The sequence below is a fragment of the Saimiri boliviensis genome, chromosome 8 (assembly GCF_048565385.1).
Source record: "Saimiri boliviensis isolate mSaiBol1 chromosome 8, mSaiBol1.pri, whole genome shotgun sequence".
NCBI lineage: Eukaryota > Metazoa > Chordata > Mammalia > Primates > Cebidae > Saimiri > Saimiri boliviensis.
This window is the reverse complement of record NC_133456.1, coordinates 118,797,854-118,817,898: the sequence shown is the minus strand read 5'-3', so window position 1 is coordinate 118,817,898 and position 20,045 is coordinate 118,797,854. Positions and strand designations below refer to the sequence as shown.

Below are 20,045 nucleotides of genomic sequence, written 5' to 3'. Positions count from 1 at the left end.
GGGAAGGGGCTTCAGAAGCAAGTGCTGTGTGGGGGTAGGCTCCAGAGCCACAGCATCTGGCCTGGGCTGGGAGTAAAACCCCTGGCTTCATGGGCCAAAGTCTCTTCTCACCCACCTCTGCTGTGTAAGCACGGCTGCAGCCTAAACCATGCTCAGGTGAGCATGGGCCGCTACCTCCCCAGGTACTTCATTACAGACACAGACTTGAACCTGAAGTTGGATGTGTAGTTTTCAGGTGTCACGAAATACCATTTTCTCACTTTTGCAGCCATTAAAAATGTAAATATGCTCAGCAGGAGGGCTGTGCAGAAATAGGTGGTGACTGGAGCTCAGCTCTTATCCTTGTCTAGATGTCAATTCTGGCCCCATGGGAACCTGGAGAGAGTTTCTCAGAGTCACTGTGACCTGGTTCTTCCTCTGACTAAGGGGTAATAGGAGTGCTGGCCACCCCAGCTGTGAGGAGTTGGTGAGGCAGCTCCTGTGAAGGTACAGGGATAGCCTGGGCGCCTCTGCTCTTGCTGCGTCCCCCAATTACTGAAGGTCTCCACAGGCAGGAGCCCTGCCAGGCCCAGAAGTGATGGAGCCTCTGCTGGCTCTCTCAGGTGTTCCATGTTCTACTTTCCAGGGTCCCCTCGACACTCCTGCCCCCTAGACCCCATACCCCACAATTACTTGGAGAACGAGCATGAGCAAGAGAAAGATTAAAAGCTTAAATTTATGTTTTCTTTTCTTTGACAATTTTTTTTTTTTTAGATGGAGTCTCACTTTGTCACCCTAGCTGGAATGCAGTGGCATGATCTTGGCTCACGCAACCTCTGCCTCCCAGGTTTAAATGATTCTGCCACCCCAGTCTCCTGAAGTGCTGGGATTATAAGGGTGAGCCACAGCACCCAGCCAAAATTGTGTATGTTAAATCTGGATTATATTATAATATAGAAATGGCCCTGAGGAGGGGTCCAAGATGGCTGATTAGGAGCAGCTCTGGATTGCAGCTCCAAGCAAGAGCATGGAGGGTGAGTGGACACTGCATTTCCAGACAGATTTTTATTGCTCACAGACCAGGAGATTCCTGGGCAGAGGAGCACCCTGGGTTGCCAGCGCTGCTGTTTTGGCCGGCATGGTGTGTCTCTGCACAAAAAACTCACATGGGTCCAGGTGCCATTTCAGCTGGCGACTGGAGCACGCAGGAGACAAAGTCACCCATTCAACTGATAAAAAGGGGACTGAAACGGAGCCAGTCCAGGAGATTCCAAAGTGAAAAAGCACCATGAATCTCCAGTGTGGCTGTTTCAGTTGGCACAGTGGGTCTCCACACAGGAAATCTCACAGATCTGGGCGCCTTTTGAACAGGTGACTGGAAAAACCTGGGAGACAGAGCTGCCCATTCAACTGATAAAAAGGGGCCCGAAACAGGGAGCCAGGCCAGGAGATTCCCAGATGGAAAAGTGCCACAAGTCTCCAGCACAGCTGGTACAGTGGGTCTCTGCACAAAATCTCACAAATCCGGGTGCGTTTTCAACTGGTGACTGGAACACCAGGGAGACAGAGTTGCCGCCCATTCAACTGGAAAAAAGGGGGACTGAAACGGAGCCAGGCCAGGAGATTCCTGGGCGAAAAAGTGCCATGAGCCCCCAGCATGGCTGTTTCAGCCGGCACAGCAGATCTCTGCACAAGAAATCGCACAAATCTGGGCACCATTTCAACTGGTGACTGGAATGCCTGGGAGACAGAGTCACCTGTTCAACTGAAAAACAAAAAGGGGGTCTGAGGCAGGGAGCCAGGTCATCAGGCTCAGCCAGTCCCACCCCGACAAAAACCAGCAATCGGAAACACTCTGGATTGAGAGTTTCACAGCAAGTACATCTGAACCTGGGACAGTCCAGCTCTGGGGGAGGGGCATCTGCGATTACTGGGCAGTCCACCCCTATTGAGGTGGTCTGCCATTACAGAGGCAGCCTGACATTGCTGAGGCAGTCCATCATTACAGAGAGAGTCTGCCATTACAGAGGTGGGTCACAACTGCTGAGGCAGTTCTAACTATAACCCTATAAACAGGACTGTAGGGAAATTCACACGGTAGCTGGGCAGAGCCCAGAGCAGATCAGCAACGCCTCTGCTGACAGACTGTGACTAGGCTGCCTCCTTGCTGGGCAGGACAGCCCTGAAAAAAGGCAGCAACACAACAGAAACTTACAAATAAAGCCCTACCATCCTGGGATAGAGCACCTGGAGAAAAAAAGGTGGTTATGAGTTCTGCTACAGCAGATGTAAACGTACCTGCCCAGCAGCTCTGAATGGAACAATGGAGCTCACAGCTCAGCACCTGAGCTCCTATAAAGGACAGACTGTCTCCTCAAGCAGCTCCTCAACCCCAATATATCCAAAGAGTCACCTGATAAAGGAGAGCTCGGACTGACATCTGGCAGGTATCCTTCCAGGACAAAGATAGCAGAAGAAGAAACTGGCAGCAACCCTTACTGTTCTGCAGCTGCTGCAGGTGATCCCCAGGCAAGCAGGGTCTGGAGTAGACCTCCAGCAGTCCTACAGCAGAGGGGCCTGAGTGTTAGAAGTAAAACTAAGAAATGATCAACAAACTGGATATCTGCAGGATTTATTTACCTGTGGTCTTTGTAGTTGGTGACTTTCAGAGACACAATCTGAAAGTCACCAACTACAAAGGCCACAGCTAAATAAATCCACAAAGATGGGAAGAAACCAGTGCAAAAAGGATGAAAACACCCAAAACCAGAATGCCTTTCCTCCTGCAAGGGATCACAACTCCTCATCAGCAAAGGATCAAGGCTGGATGGAGAATGAGTCTGATGAATTGACAGAAACAGGCTTCAGAAGGTGGGAAATAAGAAATCCTCTGAGCTAAAGGAACACATCCTAACCCAATGCAAAGAAACTAACAACCTTAAAAAAAGGTTTGACGAAATGCTAACGAGAATAAACAGCTTAGACGGGAACATAAATGAATCAGTGGAACTGAAAAAAATAACACGAGAACGTCACAAAGCATACGCACGTTTCAGCAGCAGGACTGACCAAGCGGAAGAAAGGATATCATTTGAAGACCATCTCAATGAAATAAAACAAGAAGGCAAGATTAGAGAAAAAAAGTGTAAAAAGAAACAAACAAAGCCTCCAGGAAATATGGGATTATGTGTGAAAAGACCTAATCTAGGTTTGACAGGTGTACCTGAATATGACAGAGAGAATGAATCCAAGCTGGAAAACACTCTTCAGGATATTATCCCGGAAAACTTCCCCAACCTAGCAAGGCAGGCCAATATTCAAGTCCAGGAAATATAGAGAACATGACAAAGATATTCCTCAAGAAGAGCAACCCCAAGGCACACAACCATCAGATTCACCAGGGTTGAAATGAAGGAGAAAATGCTAAGGGCAGCCAGAGGGAAAGGTCGAGTTACCCACAAAGGGAAGCCCATCATACACGGCGGATCTCCCCGCAGAAACCCTATAAGCCAGAAGAGAGTGGGGGCCAATATTAAATATCCTTAAAGAAATGAACTTTCAACCTAGAATTTCATATCCAGCCAAACTGTTTCATAAACGAAGGAGAAATAAAATCCTTTACGAACAAGCCAGTACTGAGAGATCGCACCACCACCAGGCCTGCTTTACAAGAGCTCCTGAAAGAAGCACTAAACACAGAAAGGAACAACCAGTACCAGCCACTCCAAAAACATACCAAATGGTAAAGAGCATCGACACAATGAAGAAACTGCATCAAATAACAGGCAAAACTAGCAGCTTGGCATCAAAATGGCAGGATCAAATTCATACATAACGATATTAACCTTAAATGTAAATGAGCTAAAAGCCCCAATCAAAAGATACAGACTGGCAAACTGGATAAAAAGCCAAAACCCAATGTTGTGCTGTATCCAGGAAACCCTTCTCATATGCAAGGATACACATAGGCTCAAAATAAAGAGATGGAGGAAGATTTACCAAGCAAATGGAGGGCAAAAAGCAACAGGAGTTGCAATCCTAGTCTCTGATAAAATAGACTTTAATCCAGCAAAGATCAAAAGAGACAAAAAAGAACATTACATAATGGTAAAAGGATCAATGCAACAAGAAGAGCTAACGATCCTAAATATACATACACCCAATAGAGGAGCACCCAGATACATAAAGCAAGTTTTTAATGACTTCCAAAGAGACTTAGACTCCCACACAATAACAGTGGGAGACTTTAATGCTCCACTGTCAATATTAGACAGATTAACAAGACAGAAAATTAACAGGGATATACAGGACTAGAATTCAGACCAGGACCAAGCAAACCTAACAGACATTTACAGAACTCTCCATTCCAAATCCACAGAATATAGATTCTTCTCAGCACCACATCACACCTACTCTAAAACTGACCACATAATCAGAAGTAAATCAGTCCTCAGCAAATGCAAAAGAATGGAAATCATAACAAACAGTTTCTCAGACAACAGTGCAATCAAGTTAGAACTCAGATTTCAGAAACTAACTCCGAACTGCACAACTCCATGGAAACTGAACTGGCTCTTGAATCTTGACTGGATACACAATGAAATGAAGGCAGATATAAAGATGTTCTTCAAAACCAACAAGAATGAAGACACAGCGTACCAGAATCTCTGGGACACATTTAAAGCAGTGTCTAGATGAAAATATATAGCAATAAGTGCCCATATGAGAAGCAAGGAAAGATCTAAAATTGAAAGCCTATTGTCAAAATTGAAAGAGCTAGAGGAGCAAGATCAAAAAAACTCAAAACCTAGCAGAAGAGAAGAAATAACTAAGATCAGAGCAGAACTGAAGGAGATAGACACACAAAAAACCCTTGAAAAAATCATCAGTCCAGCAGCTGGTTCTTTGAAAAGATCAACAAAATAGACCACTACCCAGATTAATAAAAATAAAAGAGAGAATAATCAAATAGATGCAATAAAAAACAATAAAGGGGATATCACCACAGATTCCAAAGAAATACAAACCACCATCAGAGATTACTACAAACAACTCTATGCATATAAACCAGTAAACCTGGAAGAAATGGATAAATTCCTGGACACTTGCATCCTCCCAAGCCTAAACCAGGAAGAAGTTGAAACACTGAATGGACTAATAACAAGGACTGAAGTTGAGGCAGCAATTAATAGCCTACCAACTAAAAAAAGCCCAGGTCCAGATGGGTTCACAGCCAGATTCTACCAGACATACAAAGAGGAGCTGATACTACTCCTTCTGAAGCTATTCCAAACAATACAAAAAGAGGGAATCCTTCCCAAATCATTTTATGAGACCAACATCATCCTGATACCAAAACCTGGCAGAGACTAAACAAGAAAAGAACACTTCAGGCCAATGTCCATGATGAACATAGATGCACAAATCTTCAATAAAATACTGGCAAACTGATTGCAACAGCACATCGAAAAGCTTATCCATCACAATCAAGTAGGCTTCATCCTGGGGAGGTAAGGCTGGTTCAACGGACACAAGTCTATAAACGTAATTCACCACATAAACGAAATCAAAGACAACAACCACATGATTATCTCAGTAGATGCAGAGAAGGTCTTTGACAAAATTCAACAGCCTTTATACTAAAAACTCAATAAACTAGGTATTGACGGAACGCATCTTAAAATAATAACAGCTATTTATGACAAACCCATGGCCAATATCATACTGAATAGACAAAAACTGGAAGCTTTCCCTTTGAAACCTGGCACTAGACAAGGATGCCCTCTCTCACCACTCTTATTTAATATAGTATTGGAAGTTCTAGCCAGAGCAATCAGGCAAGAAAAAGAAATAAAGGATATTCAATTAGGAAAGGAGGAAGTCAAACTATTTGTATTTGCAGATGATGTGGTTGTATATTTAGAAAACCCCAACGTCTCAGCCCAAAATCTCCTTAAGCTGATAAAGAACTTCAGCAAAGTCTCAGGATACAGAATCAGTGTGCAGAAATCACAAGTATTCCTATACACCAATAACAGAGTTAAAGAGAGCCGAATCAAGAACGAATTGTCATTCACAATTGCTACAAAGAAAATAAAATACCTAGGAATACAACTAACAAAGAACGTAAAGAACCTCTTCTAGGAGAACTACATACCACTTCTCAAGAAAAGAAGAGAGGACACAAACAGATGGAGAAACATTCCATGCTCATAGTTAGAAGAATCAATATCGTGAAAATGGCCATACTGTCCAAAGTAGTTTGCAGATTTGATGCTATCCCCATCAAGCCACCAATGACCTTTTCCACAGAACTGGAAAAAACCACCTTAAACTTCATATGGAACCAAAAGAGAGCCCACGCAGTCAAATTAATTCTAAGCAAAAAGAACAAAGCTGGAGGGATCAAGTACCTGACTTCAAACTATACTACAAGTCTATAGTAATCAGAACAGCATGGTACTGGTACCAAAACAGAGATATAGACCAACGGAACAGAACAGAGGCCTCGAAGGCAACACCACACATCTACAACCACCTGATCTTTGACAAACCTGACAAAAACAAGCATTGGGGAAAGGATTCCTTTTAATAAATGGTGTTGGGAAAACTGGCCAGCCATGTGCAGAAAGCAGAAACTGGACCCCTTCCTGACACCTTACACTAAAATTAAGTCCAGAAGGATTAAAGACTTAAACATAAGACCTACCACCATAAAAACCCTAGAAGAAAATCTAGGCAAAACCATTCAGGACATAGGCATAGCCGAGGACTCCATGACAAAAACACCAAAAGCATTGGCAACAAAAGCCAAAATAAACAAATGGGACCTAATTAAACTCCAGAGCTTCTGCACAGCAAAAGAAACAGTCATTAGAGTGACTTGGCAACCAACAGAATGGGAAAAAATTTTTGCAGTTTACCCATCTGACCAAGGACTAATATCCAGAATCTACAAAGAACTAAACAGACTTACAAGAAAAAAACAAGCCCATTCCAAAGTGGGTGAAGGATATGAACAGACACTTTACAAAAGAAGACGTATCTGAGGCCAACAAACATATGAAAACATGCTCATCATCACTGGTCATTAGAGAAATGCAAATCAAAACTACATTGAGATACCCTCTCACGCCAGCTAGAATGGCAATCATTAAAAAATATGGAGACAACGTGCTGGAGAGGATGTGGAGAAATAGGAACACTTTTACACTGTGGGAGTGTAAATTCGTTCAACTACTGTGGCAGATAGTGTGGTGATTCCTCAAGGACCTAGAAATAGAAATTCCATTTGACCCAGCAATCCCATTATGGAGTATATATCCAAAGGATTATAAATTGTTCTATTGTAAGGACATATGCACACGAATGTTCACTGCAGCACTGTTTACAATAGCAAAGACCTGGGACCAACCCAAATGCCCATCAATGATAGACTGGACAGGGAAAATGTGGTATATATACACCATGGAATACTATGCAGCCGTAAAAAACAATGAGTTTGTGTCCTTTGTAGGGACATGAATGAACCTGGAAACCATCATTCTCAGCAAACTGACACAAGAACAGAAAATCAAACACTGCATGTTCTCACTCATAGGCGGGTGTTGAAAAATGAGAACACATGGACACAGAGAGGGGAGCATCACACACTGGGGTCTGTGGGGAGGGACAGTGGGGGGTGGGGATTTGGGGAGGGATAACATGGGGAGAAATGCCAGATATAGGTGATGGAGAGAAAGGCAGCAAACCACATTGCCATATATGTACCTATGCAACAATCTTGCATGTTCTTCACATGTACCCCACAACCTAAAATGCAATAAAATATATATTTAAAAAATGGCCCAGTGCTTTGCATATGAATAAGTAAAATCATATAGTGAATCCATCATTTACACACATATGACATAAGTTTTCTTTAGAAAGTTCCTTAAGAAGCTGTGGAAATGGTATTTCCCTATTTTCTCTCACTGACGGTACTGGATATAACTAGGATCTGGGTCCCTACCGAAATCCATAGTGACATGTAATCCCCAGTGTAGGAGGTGGAGATGATTTGATCATGGGGTGGATTTCTCATGCAGAGTTAGTACCATCCCCTTGGTGCTGTCCTCGTGCTAGTGAATGGTTGTCATGAGATCTGGTCATTTACAATTGTGTGGCATCTCCCCCACCTCTCTCTCTCACTTATCCCCCCCGCCGACTCTTGCTCATCTCCCCTCTCTCTCACTCCCATCTCCCTCCCTCACTCATCTCCCTGCTTCTTGTTCACCTCCCTCCTGTCTTGCTGATCTCCCCCTTCTCTCTCACTCCCCCCTTGCTCATGGCCCCCCTCTCATCTCCCCACCTTGCTCATCTTCCCCCTCTCTTGCTCATCTCCCCGACTTCTTGCTCCTGCTCTGGCCATGTCACCTTCTGCCATGATTGTGAGCTTCCTGAGGCCTCCCCAGATGCCAAGCAGATGCCAGGATCAGACTTCCTGTACAGCCACCAGAACCTTGAGTCCATTAAGTCTCCTTTCTTTATAAATTACCCAGTCTCAGGTATTTCTCTAGAGCAATGTGAGAATGGACTAATATGGTGCTGAATGGTTAACTATTACTTGGGTTTATACAGGAACTTTCTCCTACAGATCCCAAGTAATTTGCAGTGTATTTCCTAATTGTTTCTAAGAGCTGACATTCTTTCACTCTACATTCACAGTACCTAAAGGCTATGCCTTGGGAAGAAAGATCACTGTATTCTTTGGAGAAAATAAACTTTTGAGAGGCTTCAGATGGCTTTTTGCTTTGTAACCTACTAGTAACTTGATGAGATAAAATTTGGACTGGTCTTTAAGTCATCCATGGAAAAAAGAGCCAAGGAGAGGGATTGAGCTGGGGTAGGCACAGGATATGAATGCCCAACCCTTCCCCAGATAAAGCACAAATCTCTTCTTTGCAGCTTTAATGATGATGGTGGTGATGATAATTAAAGTGATGAAGATGATGGTGGTGGTGGTGATGATGATCGTCATGGCGATGATAATGAAAGTGATGGTGAAGATAATGGTGATGGTGATAATAATGAGTGATGGTGAAGGTAATGGCAATGGTGATGGTGGTGGTGATGATGGTGATGATGATCATGACGGTGATAATGGCGGTGGTGATGGGGATGGTGATGTGATAGTGATGACAAGGTGATGGTGATGATGATGGTGGTGGTGGTGATAAATTGAACACAAAATAGTTCATATAACTCTCAACACTTGGTTTAAACTGACTTTTTGCAGGTGGGGTCTTTATGAACATTAAGTTTCTGTGGAAGGTAACACTGAAAGCATGGAGGAGCCATCACACCTAACACTTTCCACATTACCACAATATTAGGGACTTTACACTTCCATTTGGGGGATATTTTCTTAGGGAATATGGCTGTTGCTGTCCTTTCATTTCTGTTAATTACAGTATTGTTATATCCTCCCAATATTTCAACTATTGAGGTCTTTTCTGAGATCTTGAATGTTGCCTGTTTTATTGCAAGGCCTTTCTAAATTCTTACCAATTGCTACTGCACAACTAACTTTCCATGAAGTAGACTTCATAGCCTGTTAATGCCATGATAACAGGGAGGCCCAGCTTTAATTAACAACTGGTTCCTAGGAGTTAACCCAAAGCTTTCGGGTTAGACTAATTCTGCCTGAAGAGCCAGGTGCATGAGATACTCCTGTTTATTTTCGGAGGTGTTCAGTCATGGGCTGCCTTCTCTGCAGGCTCCCTGATGAATTTGAGCAGCCCCAGGGTGGCCTGAATGTCGGGGATCTTGCAGAGCTCATTTCCTCTGGCTCCTTCCTGGCTAATTGTGAGAGGCGGGAAGGAGCTGAAGATGCCACTTAAGGCTGGACAAAATGCCAATCCAACTAGCAATTGCAGGGAGTAGGCCTCAAATGATCTGTGGATTTAGAGTGTGCCTGAGACAGTAGAAGTGTCAAATCTCAAAATCCTGCCTGCTGTGTATACATAGATGCTCCAAAAGCCATCCAAACATTCTGGTCCAATTCTGACAGTGCAAGTCATTAGACTCTTCACTACGGTGTTTATTAGCCTAGATAAAACTCTAGATAAAATCCTTACCTTTTGAGATCAATGTTAAGGTTAGTTAACATTGGTTAATGATAAGGTTAGTTTTTAGATCCTCATTTCTAAATGAGGATGTGCTTTAAAAAATTATTCCAGTGAATGTTTTATTTTTAGGGGAGAATCAAAAGGAGCTGGAGAGAAACAACAAGAGATTGTCCTCTGGGTAGCTAAAGATTTATCTAAAGAGAGATGCATTGTTGCTACAATGACAAGGGGGAGAGAGAGAGTGCCAGAAATGAAACAAACCACAGGCATGAGAAAAGAAGAAAATATTTGTCAGCACCAAGTACATTTTAGATTTACCTGTCTTCAAAAGGTTTATCCAGGAAGTCTGCCTGTGAAGCAAGCTGGTATCCACTGTAATAATATTCACAGTAGTTACCATGTGGCCATGTGGGTGCACTTTGCCTTATTTGATTGATGATGATAGTGATGATGCTGGATTATAAGGCCATTAAAATTCATTATCCTACAATGCACGGATATTATATTTTCTATATTTCTGTCACTCAATAGGAAAATCTGAAGACAGGAATTTAAGGTACTGTATTTTATATTCCCTGACTTCTTATGAGATTTTGGTTAAATCTCTAACTGCCTTTCTATTCGATGAATGGAACTGGGTTAGAACAAACGTACTAGGCTTTTAGCATGAACCTGCAGGTAAATATATGATATAATTTATTTTTCTTGGCATTTTCTGGATACAGACTGGAGAATTTAAGCGGATAAGTTCTCAGAAAATGGCTGTAAGAACTGAATTTGCCAGGCTATTTAAAAACCATGCCAAGAAGGAAGAATCTGCAGGCAGGTTGTTGGTGGGCTGGGAGGAGAAGAGCTGCTCAACCACAGTGAAGTGCTGAGGTCCGCATCTTCTGCTCCATTTGGGCCCTTTCAGAACTGCCTGAGTTCTTGCTCAGGCCACAAAGGAACCGGTTACCCTCTCTGAGTTTGGGCTGAGAGCAGTCATTGGAAACCTGACTCTGACATAAACACACAGCATGTTCTCCTGGCTGTGGGAAGAAATGTCTTTCAGGCATTTGTCCCTACCTTAACTGACCTGGCCTTTCTAGGTCCAGGGAAAAGCCACACATATGATAGTTTTGAGTCACCTGAGATGAACAGAGTAGGCCTGGGTCTCAGGACATTGAAGACCAAGTCTGTAGAGCTTCCCCTCTTCTGCATACGATACACCATAGACAAGTTTCTTTCCTGTCCATGATGCCACAGAGCCGGCTCTGCCTGGCCTCTGCAGATAGACAGGCTACCAGGCCGTCCATGCCTCCAACCCCTTTCTATGAAGCCAGCAAGGCAACAAATGCCCAGTCTGAGGAGACGATTTAAGGAGTTCAAATCTGGTGGCTCAAAACCCGACCTGTGCTCAGAAAACTGCAGAGCCTTGGACCCCTCTCTCCCCTGTATGCATCAGAATCTCCGCTAGAGTGCATGGCGGTAGCTGCATTGGTAAACACTGCCCTGGCACCCTGACAGATAAGCCAGGGATGGAAACAGCAAACTCTAATGCCTTCCAAAGCTCACAGGCAACACAGCTCCCAAAATACCTGAGACCAATTGGCACTGATACCATGTCTAAGGCCTCCAGGAATGGGGAATTTATGATCTAGCTAGACAAATGTTTTTGAGGGGAAAAATAAAATGGGGACATCTAGAATTTCTCAAGCCACATGCACCCTAGGGAAGTAGGGCTTGATGGCAACTCCAGGGCCCTTGTGTTGTGTCTAAGACTTGAAGCCCCTGAGCCTAGGCCTCAGGTGGTTGGGGCTCCGGAAACTCCTGGTCCTGCTAAGCTGTCGGAGCAGGTTGCTGCTGGGAGGCAGCCGCTCAACAGCCACTGGGGAATCAGAAGTGTGCGCCTAGAAACTCCACATCAGACTTGCTTCTCTCCTTGGCCTTTGGTTACATGACACTTACTGTAACGATTATTTAAACTTATCTACAGAAATGTTTTCTTATGCTCTACTCTTGTGTTCATTTTTGAAGGAAGGGGGAACAATCTAGGGCACCAAACTTCTCTTTGACTTAGTCACATCATAGTTATGTTGACAGATCCTGATGCACTGGATACCTGTTGTGTGCTTGTGTACATGTGCTTATGCATGTTTGTGTATATGTGCTTTTGCATGCATGTACGTGATTATGCATGCATACACGTGCTTACGTACGTTTGCATGTGCACATGTGCTCATGCATGTTAGTGTGTGCATGTGCTTTTGCATGTGTGAACACGTGATTATGCATGTTTATGCACGTGCTTATGTACGTCTGTGTGCACGTGCTTATGCGTGTGTGCATGTGCTTTTCTATGTGTTTACATGTACAAATGTGCTTATGCATGTGTATTTGTGTTATATGTGGGTACGTATGTGTGAGAGAGAGAGAAGAAATCTGGCACAGTTGTGAGAGAGGTTAACAAGCGTGGCCCCTGTGGAGATGCCACAGTTCAATGCAATGGAGGAGTGAGGAAGCAGTGAGCTGAAGTGACCAGGACCAAGCATCATGCTGGTGAGAGGACACAGGACAGGTCCAGAAGGGGCCAGAGGCAGAGAGCACTTGAGAAGACTGAAACCTGCTCCATCTGTTTCAGATGAACTCCTCTGGCCCCGAGTGAATGTCTTGGTGAAGGGACTAAGTGCTCTGCACTCTGTGGCCTCTGCATTTGTGAGAATGACACCACGGCCTTCAGGGCTTTCCTGGTTCCCTGGGCTTCTTTTGGGGGTGTTGGCCTCTGAATTGGAGGGGCAGTGCTGCTGGGTTTCTGCAGGGTTAACCCATAGGAGGGAGGTGGTGCCAGCCACAGGCCTCTGTGAACAGTGATAACTGGAGGCATATAGCTCCCGCCGCCAGCCTTTCTTTCGGGGGCTTGTCACCATTGACTCTGCTTTTGGCTAGCCCTGGAGGAGCCCCTCACAGCAAGATCCTCGCCACTTGCATCCCCTTATCCATGGCCCAACCCTCTTTAAAGGATAACAAGGAAACATACTGCCTGAGTTAGCAACGTGGAGACCCCTGCCCCTTATCATAAAGGAGCTTAATGCAACTCTCTGCAGGGGAAATGGCAGGAGTTGTTCCTGAGCGTCTCTGCCTTTTGCAGGGGGTTCGAAGGATGCAGAGCCAGCTCTCTGAAGGCTCCTTTCCAAGCAGAGAACAGCAGGCACTTGGGCTCTCCTGCCTTTACTGAGTGACTCTGGCAGACGAGTCCCTGTTAGAAAGTCACCAAGTGCCTTCCTTCTCCAAGCTCCCCTGATAGGAGAGCGGAAAAGCGGCACCAGCCCAACATAGAGGCAAGCACAGGCAGGAGTTTCTCAATTTTGCCTGGCATATTTGCTGCAAAAATGAAACAAAAATGTTTTATTTTTTTCTCCTACCAGCACCTGTCACTTCTTAAAAGCAACATGAAATAAAAGACATCTGTGTCTGGAAGTGAACCCCAGGGTGCCTCAGAGAATGTATTTGTTTTTCTAAACCACAGACACTGCAGTTGGAACTGAGGGCTGGCTGGAGAGGCTGCAGTTGGTGATCGATGTACAGAGACGTGGGAGGCCCAATGAGCTAGAACTGTCCCCTGGGGAGACCACGGGGTCTCTGGCATGGACAAGGCTCCTGCTGTTCTCACTTGGCCCTCTCCCAACTCCCACTAGGGACACATTAGCCAAGGAAGAAGCTGGATGAATTAGTGCTGGCCCCAAACATTTGGCGAGACTTCTCCTCTCGAGTCTAAGGGCCCCTAGCTGGGTCTTTATGATGCCAACCCTTTCAAGAGGAATGGAAAGAGAATTCCCAGTAGCTGTCCAACGGACCAGATTTCAGTTTTATAGGGTGAGTCCGTATCATGTAGCTCTGGCTCACTGAATCTGTCCGGTGAGAAGCTACTCCTGGCAGTTTTTCTGTCTCTGCTCCTGAGCTGGCCTGGTGGTGGGGGATGCTCTGTGTCATCTTGTGGGGCCGCACTGGGCCCACTTCCCTTTGGGGAGGGCTGTGTCCACTCCTCAGGTGCACAGGCTGCCCCTGCCTCTCTCCCTCCTGCAGGCTGTTCCTGTAAAAGTCGTTGAGTGGAACCAGCTTCCTTTTCTTCATTCCTAGTTTGACAGGATTCTCCCATCTCATTTCCAAAGGGTGTGGAAATGCCACCTGAATCCACTTACAGAGAACGCTTTCCAGCCATTCCCCAAGGAGAAAGTAGTGGGGCTGGAGGGAAGCCTGCAAATAGGAGAAGTTTTTCTGGGCCAGCATCCGATCTGAGGGGTGGAGAATCAGGCTAAGCTCACGTGGGATTAAAAACACCTTTACCCCACGCATGTTCTTATCTTTGGTGGAGGCTGCATGACAAGCCTGGGACACAGAAGGGCTCTAAAAAAACACTTATTTTTCTTTACCTTGGTAATTAAAATACCATGTAGCTTTTCACTGGGGGAAAGTCAGGTCAAAGCCAAGCCTTAGTAGTAGTGTGCTGTCCATGTATGCCCACCAGAGATTTCCTCCTGTATCAGGATTGGACCCCGAATCATACACATAGATTTAACTTCATTGCCTGCACTGAAAGACCTGCCTGGGACAGGCAGTGTGTGGTGTGGATATGTAGTATATGTGATATGTGTGTGGCGTATGTGGTGTGTGGGGTATGTGTGTACAGTATGTGGTATGTGTCAGGTGTATGTGGTATATGTGTGGTGTGTGTGTTGTATGTGTGGTGTGTGTGTTGTATGTGGTATGTGTGGTGTGTGTGGCGTGTGTGGTGTGTGTGGCATGTGTGTACAGTGTATGTGGCACAGGTCTGGTGTATGTGGCATATACATATGCATGTATGACATATGCAGACAGCACTAAGCAATAGGATTTCATCATTAAAATGAGAGGAGTTCGCCTGCAGCACCTTTTCTCTCATGGAAATGCTGATGTCAAGGGTGGCATCAAGGCAGAGCCACACCCTGCCCTCTGACCCTGGCATTCACAGTATCACTGCCCTTTGCTGATGGAGAGGACAGAGGGGTGGAGGCCGTGTGGATGCTTTCTGTCCCACATCCACTGATAAACACTCACAGGGTGGGTTTGCAATGGAACTTCATAGTTTACCTGGGAAGACCCCTTTGCAGGGAATCACTCATCCCTGGTTTGGTTACAAAAGCTGAGCTTTTTCTCCCCAACACTGTGAGCGAAGGCAAGCAGAGCCAGTCTGAATTTGTTCCCAGTCTGCCTAACTCTCACTGGCCTTCTCTTCATTCCATTTTCCCAGCCTGGGACGCAGGGATTTTATGAGTTATTAAAACAAAGCAAAGAACTACGGCAATTAGGTAGCTAATTTTAGGCCTCAGACTACTTTTCTGCCAATCACCTGAGCATTTCAGACTAAGATTTTGAAGGCATGGTTATTCCACCAATTGCAGACGCAATCCTTCCAGCACCGAAAGGCTGGGGCACACGGTGCCCCCACAGTGGCCTGGGAAAGCCCAGGACAGAGTCCCTGGTAGAGTGAGCCTGGGCCTGTCGGCCTACAGGAGGTAAAAGTGTTGTCTCTTACGGTCTGTGGTGATCTCGTAGGGGGAGTGGAGTCTCGCGTCTCCGCAGGGGGAGGTGCTCACGTAGAGATGGAAGAGGATGTTTTCCCGCAGCCTGTAGCCGCCTTCTTTTAACCGCACAAAGATTGATCGCTCGGAGTCCTCGCGCCGCGTGCTAGGGTCACAAAGAGGTTTGGGGTCATTTATTACAAACCAAACCAGAAACGTTTCAACCTACTGAACGCTTGGGTCCTATTTTGTAGAGTTTTCCCCCAAGTTTTACTGTTTTTTTCTTTTTTTTTTTTTTTTTTTTGCCTTTTTTTGAGATGAAGTCTTGTTCTGTTGCCCAGGCTGGAGTGTAGTGGCATGATCTTGGCTCACTGCAACTCCACCTCCTGAGTTCAAGCAATTCTTCTGCCTTAAGCATCAAGCAATACTCAGCCTCCCTAGTAGCTGGAATTACAGGAGTGCACCACCACACCTGGCTAATATTTGTATTTTTAGTGGAGATGGGGTTTCACCATGTTGGCCAGGCTGGTCTCGAACTCCCGACCTCAAGTGATCTGCCCACCTCAGCCTCCCAAAGTGCCAGGATTGCAGGTGCGAACCACTGCGCCCGGTCCCCAAGTTTTTTCTTCTTCATACCCCATAGGGTCTTTTCTCTGCACCAGCAATGAAACCACATGAATGCGCACATGACTGGCAGAAACCTTGCCTTCTTGCCCCCTCTCGACATTCACCTGTCAGACTTATTATTATTATTTTTTAAAGATAGGTCTTGCTCTGTTGCTGCCCAGGCTGAAGTGCACAGGCGATCTACCGCCTTGGCCTTGCAAAGACCTGGGATTACAGGCATGAGCCACCGCGCCTGGTCCCACCATGATCTTTTCCCAAGCCATTTTTTTCCATTGCTGTTAACCACATTTGTCTGTCCATAGAAGTGTGATTCTGGGGATTTGCCAGTGCTGCTCATGGCCATACCTCACAGTGGACTACGGGTTTGATGTGGCGTAGGTGGGCAGTTCGTGTTTGATTAGGAGGAAAGGAGCTTTAGGAAGCCCGGGCTCAGTTACTAGCACAGGTGGACATAGAGAGCCATGCGGAAACGGCTTTCCTTCTTCATCCGGCCATGACCCAGGTGGGGCAGGAGAAGCCCCAGCCTGTCTCTGATGGGGAAGGATTTGGCCTGTTGCAAAACCCCCAACAGCCACAAAGTTCAACCGAGCGGGCCCTGAACAAGGCGCCTGCGTTTCCTCTCGGTGTTTGCTCCCCTGCCTCCTGGCTGGCTGCTTTCTGCCGGTCTTGCCGGATTTGCACGTTCTACCCGGTGGGTGATGGACTGTGTTCTGTAGGACCCTGCGATCACGCAGGAAACGGAACAGACATCTCTGCAGGAAGCGCTTGAAGCGTCCAGCAGCCTTCCGACCTCTGTGCCCCGCACGGCCCAGCCGCCTCCCCCAGGACCCCCGGCAAACGTGCCGCAAGCCCGGGCCCCGGCGCGGAGCCTGTCAGCTCCCCGGACGCCCTGGACCCGCTCCCCCGTGCCGGTTCCCACGCAGGGCAGGTGACAGGCGCACCTGTCTGTGGACCCCCCCAGCTGGCGGCACAGCGCCAGGCCTGTAACCAGCTCCCGGTAAACACGGGCCCCGCCGCCTTCGCTGACACAAACAGGAGAAGGATCTTGGCGTGCGTCCCGGCTCTCGGGGTAAGGAGGAAGCCTGGAATCTCAGCATCTCCGCAGCCCGCACGGTGGCTCTGCCGCCGTGCCAGGGATGTCCCCGGTCTGAATTAAGGGTCGCTTCCCGGCTCAGCCTGCGCTGGGACGGCGGGGAGCGTGTTCTGAGCTGGGCACGCGGTGTCTGCCCGCCCCAGCCCGGCCCGGCCGCTCACCTCAGGTGCAGCTCCAGCTGCGTGTAGAGGAAGTGCAGGAACGCCCGCCGGGCCACGACCTCCGCGTGGCAGTCGTTCACCACCAGCCCCTGGTCGCTGAGGTGCTCGCCGCTGATGCACTTGGTCCCCGAGGACAGGACCACCACCTGCGCCTGCCGCGCGTCCAGGCCTGGGGACACAGACAGCGTCAGAGTGGGGCCCGCGGGCCTCTCCCTCCTCCTCGGTCTCTCCGGGTCAGGAACCCCCAGAAACACTGCGTCCCGAGAGCCGGGAAGCCAGGCTTCCGCGCGCCCCAGGCCCGCCCGCGGGATTCCCGCCTGCTCCACGGCGGGCCGAGGCAGCGCTCAGGCCTCCCGTGGCCCCGACGCCTGTGCACGCTCCTTCCGCACCGCAGGAGCAGGGTCTGGAGGTCAGACTCGGTGCCAGGCGCTTCCTTCACCTCTAGGCCCCAGGCCCCTGTGAGCGGGAGCCGTGCCGGCCCCGGCTTCCCGCCCGCCTCTGACGGCCCGCGGCCCGGGCTTCCGGCCTCGCCTCACGCCCCTGCGGCCCGGCTTCCGGCCTCGCCTCACCGCCCGTGACCCGGCTTCCAGCCTCGCCTCACGCCCCTGCGGCCCCGGCTTCCGGCCTCGCCTCACCGCCCGTGACCCGGCTTCCGGCCTCGCCTCACACACCTGCGGCCCGGCTTCCGGCCTCGCTTCACCGCCCGTGGCCCGGCTTCCGGCCTCGCCTCACGCCCCTGCGGCCCCGGCTTCCCGCCCGCCTGTCACGGCCTCTGCCCTGTTCCCTGTCCCGCCAACAGGATCGTCGAAGGACAGGAGCTGACGAACCCTTCGCTGACACCGAAAGGAGGCTGGCTGTGTCACGATTTGCTTTTCACAGGGTGATGTTCGTTTTAACCGTAGTCAGAGGAACCCACGAAATGATTCTCCCTTCAAGGACGGAAAAGGAAACAAACCCCAAAAACAATCCCCAACGTGACGTCCCTAAAGTGTAGCATCCATCCTTCTGTTTGAGGAGAAGCTGCGAGCCCACGAGCCGCTCCGGCGTATCTGTGTGGATGTGGACTTGCTCTTCACTTAGCTGGCGAATTCCCTGAGGACACGAGCCAGAATTTCCACCCAACGCCCCGAGCCGGGGCTCCCTGGGGAGTCCGCGTCATCAGGCGGGTCAGTGTTGTGGATCCAGTAACAAATCCGTCGTCCGGGCCGTTTGGCTGGAGGCGGCGGGTGTGCTGTGGGCGCCCCGGGGCCTTGGAGTGGGCCAGCTGCCCACCGGGCCCGATCCCGTGTCATGTGAGGGCGGCACAGAGGCTCCCACGCTGAGGACTGCAGTCAGCGCCGCGGAGTTCCCTGGACCATTTCGTGGAAGAGGTGACAGGCAAATTCATGTCCCGCCAGAAGCAGACCTCCCATTTTAGATAAAACCGACTTTTCCACCACAAACAGCGCTGGGCATGTCGTGAGCACTTTACTCACGCTTTTTCCTCTGCTGTGACTTTTTCTCCTGTGAGCACTTAGTTTTTCAGCCTCGAGGGCATGTGCCCTCTCCAGCCCCCACCGTGGATATTTCTTTGAAGGATAAAAAAAGGGAGGCGTCAGCAGCTGTCAGTGAGCGCCAGGGAGAACGTGGGGCGGAGTCGGCGGGAGCCAGTGCTGGAGAAGGGCCCCGCAGAGGCCGAGCGGCACCCCTGTACCCTGGCTTTGCAGCCAGGCTCTGTCTGTCCAGTTTCCTTCCTTGCAGGCAAAGCTGTCCAGCACTGTCCCCACTCGTCCCAGCTTCTGGCTTCTCCCCCATTTCTGTGCCCAAAGAGAAGGCCGTGGTCCTGGTCCTGTTGTCTAGGCACTACCCTCTCCTGGTGGGACTGGACTGCCCGTCAGCTCAGGAAGTGACGGGACTTCCCCACCCCGGCTGCTTTCATCAAAGTAGGACACAACCAGCCCCCTGAATTCCTTCCCTAGGAAAGTTCATGAGCAGCTGCCCATCCCAGGCCCAGGCATCCTCCTCTCTCAGCCATTCTGGGGGCGGGTGCTACCTCCCAGCGGGGGTCTCAGGAGCAGATGGGACCAGGATCTAAGGCTACAGGGAGGCGGGGTGGGCGGCTGCCACTGACCCTGCCAGGGGAGGGTCTGCGTGTCACTCAGGCAGTCAGTGACATGCGGACTGTGGAGAAATGGCTCATGAGGACGCCATCATGATGGAGAAATCCCTCTGCAGTTCCAGCTTCTTGGAAGCAGGTATTCAGAGAAACAGGAAACAAGCTGATAATGATTTCCTAATGAGTTTCAGTGTTCATGGCCCCTGTGCATACAGTCTCTGGTGGAAACACACAACTCTTCGGGAATAGGTGCTGTGGCCTGTGAGGCCCTGGCCTGCTCCTCCTCTTCGGGTTCTGTGGAAATTGGAGCTGTAGAAAAAAGCAACTGCTTTCCCTTCACCCCTCATTAATTCCCAGCTCTGTTTGGCTCCAGGCTCTGCCACACTCAGCACAATTATGAGGCCCAAGAAATGCATTGTTTGCGTATTCAGCTTTCATTAATCC

The 20,045-nt window shown here is 48.3% G+C and overlaps 1 protein-coding gene across 1 annotated transcript in view; it reads right to left on the bottom strand.

Annotated features, from left to right (window-relative positions):
• ADARB2 (adenosine deaminase RNA specific B2 (inactive)) overlaps positions 1 to 20,045 on the bottom strand; it is a 452,434-nt gene that overhangs the window by 32,069 nt on the left and 400,320 nt on the right. Inside the window, exons 5-6 of the mRNA XM_074405130.1 lie at positions 17,507 to 17,675; positions 15,640 to 15,791 (exon numbers count right to left, since the gene is read on the bottom strand). Coding sequence (XP_074261231.1) covers positions 15,640 to 15,791; positions 17,507 to 17,675 — 321 coding nt within the window. The remainder of the gene's footprint in view (positions 1 to 15,639; positions 15,792 to 17,506; positions 17,676 to 20,045) is intronic.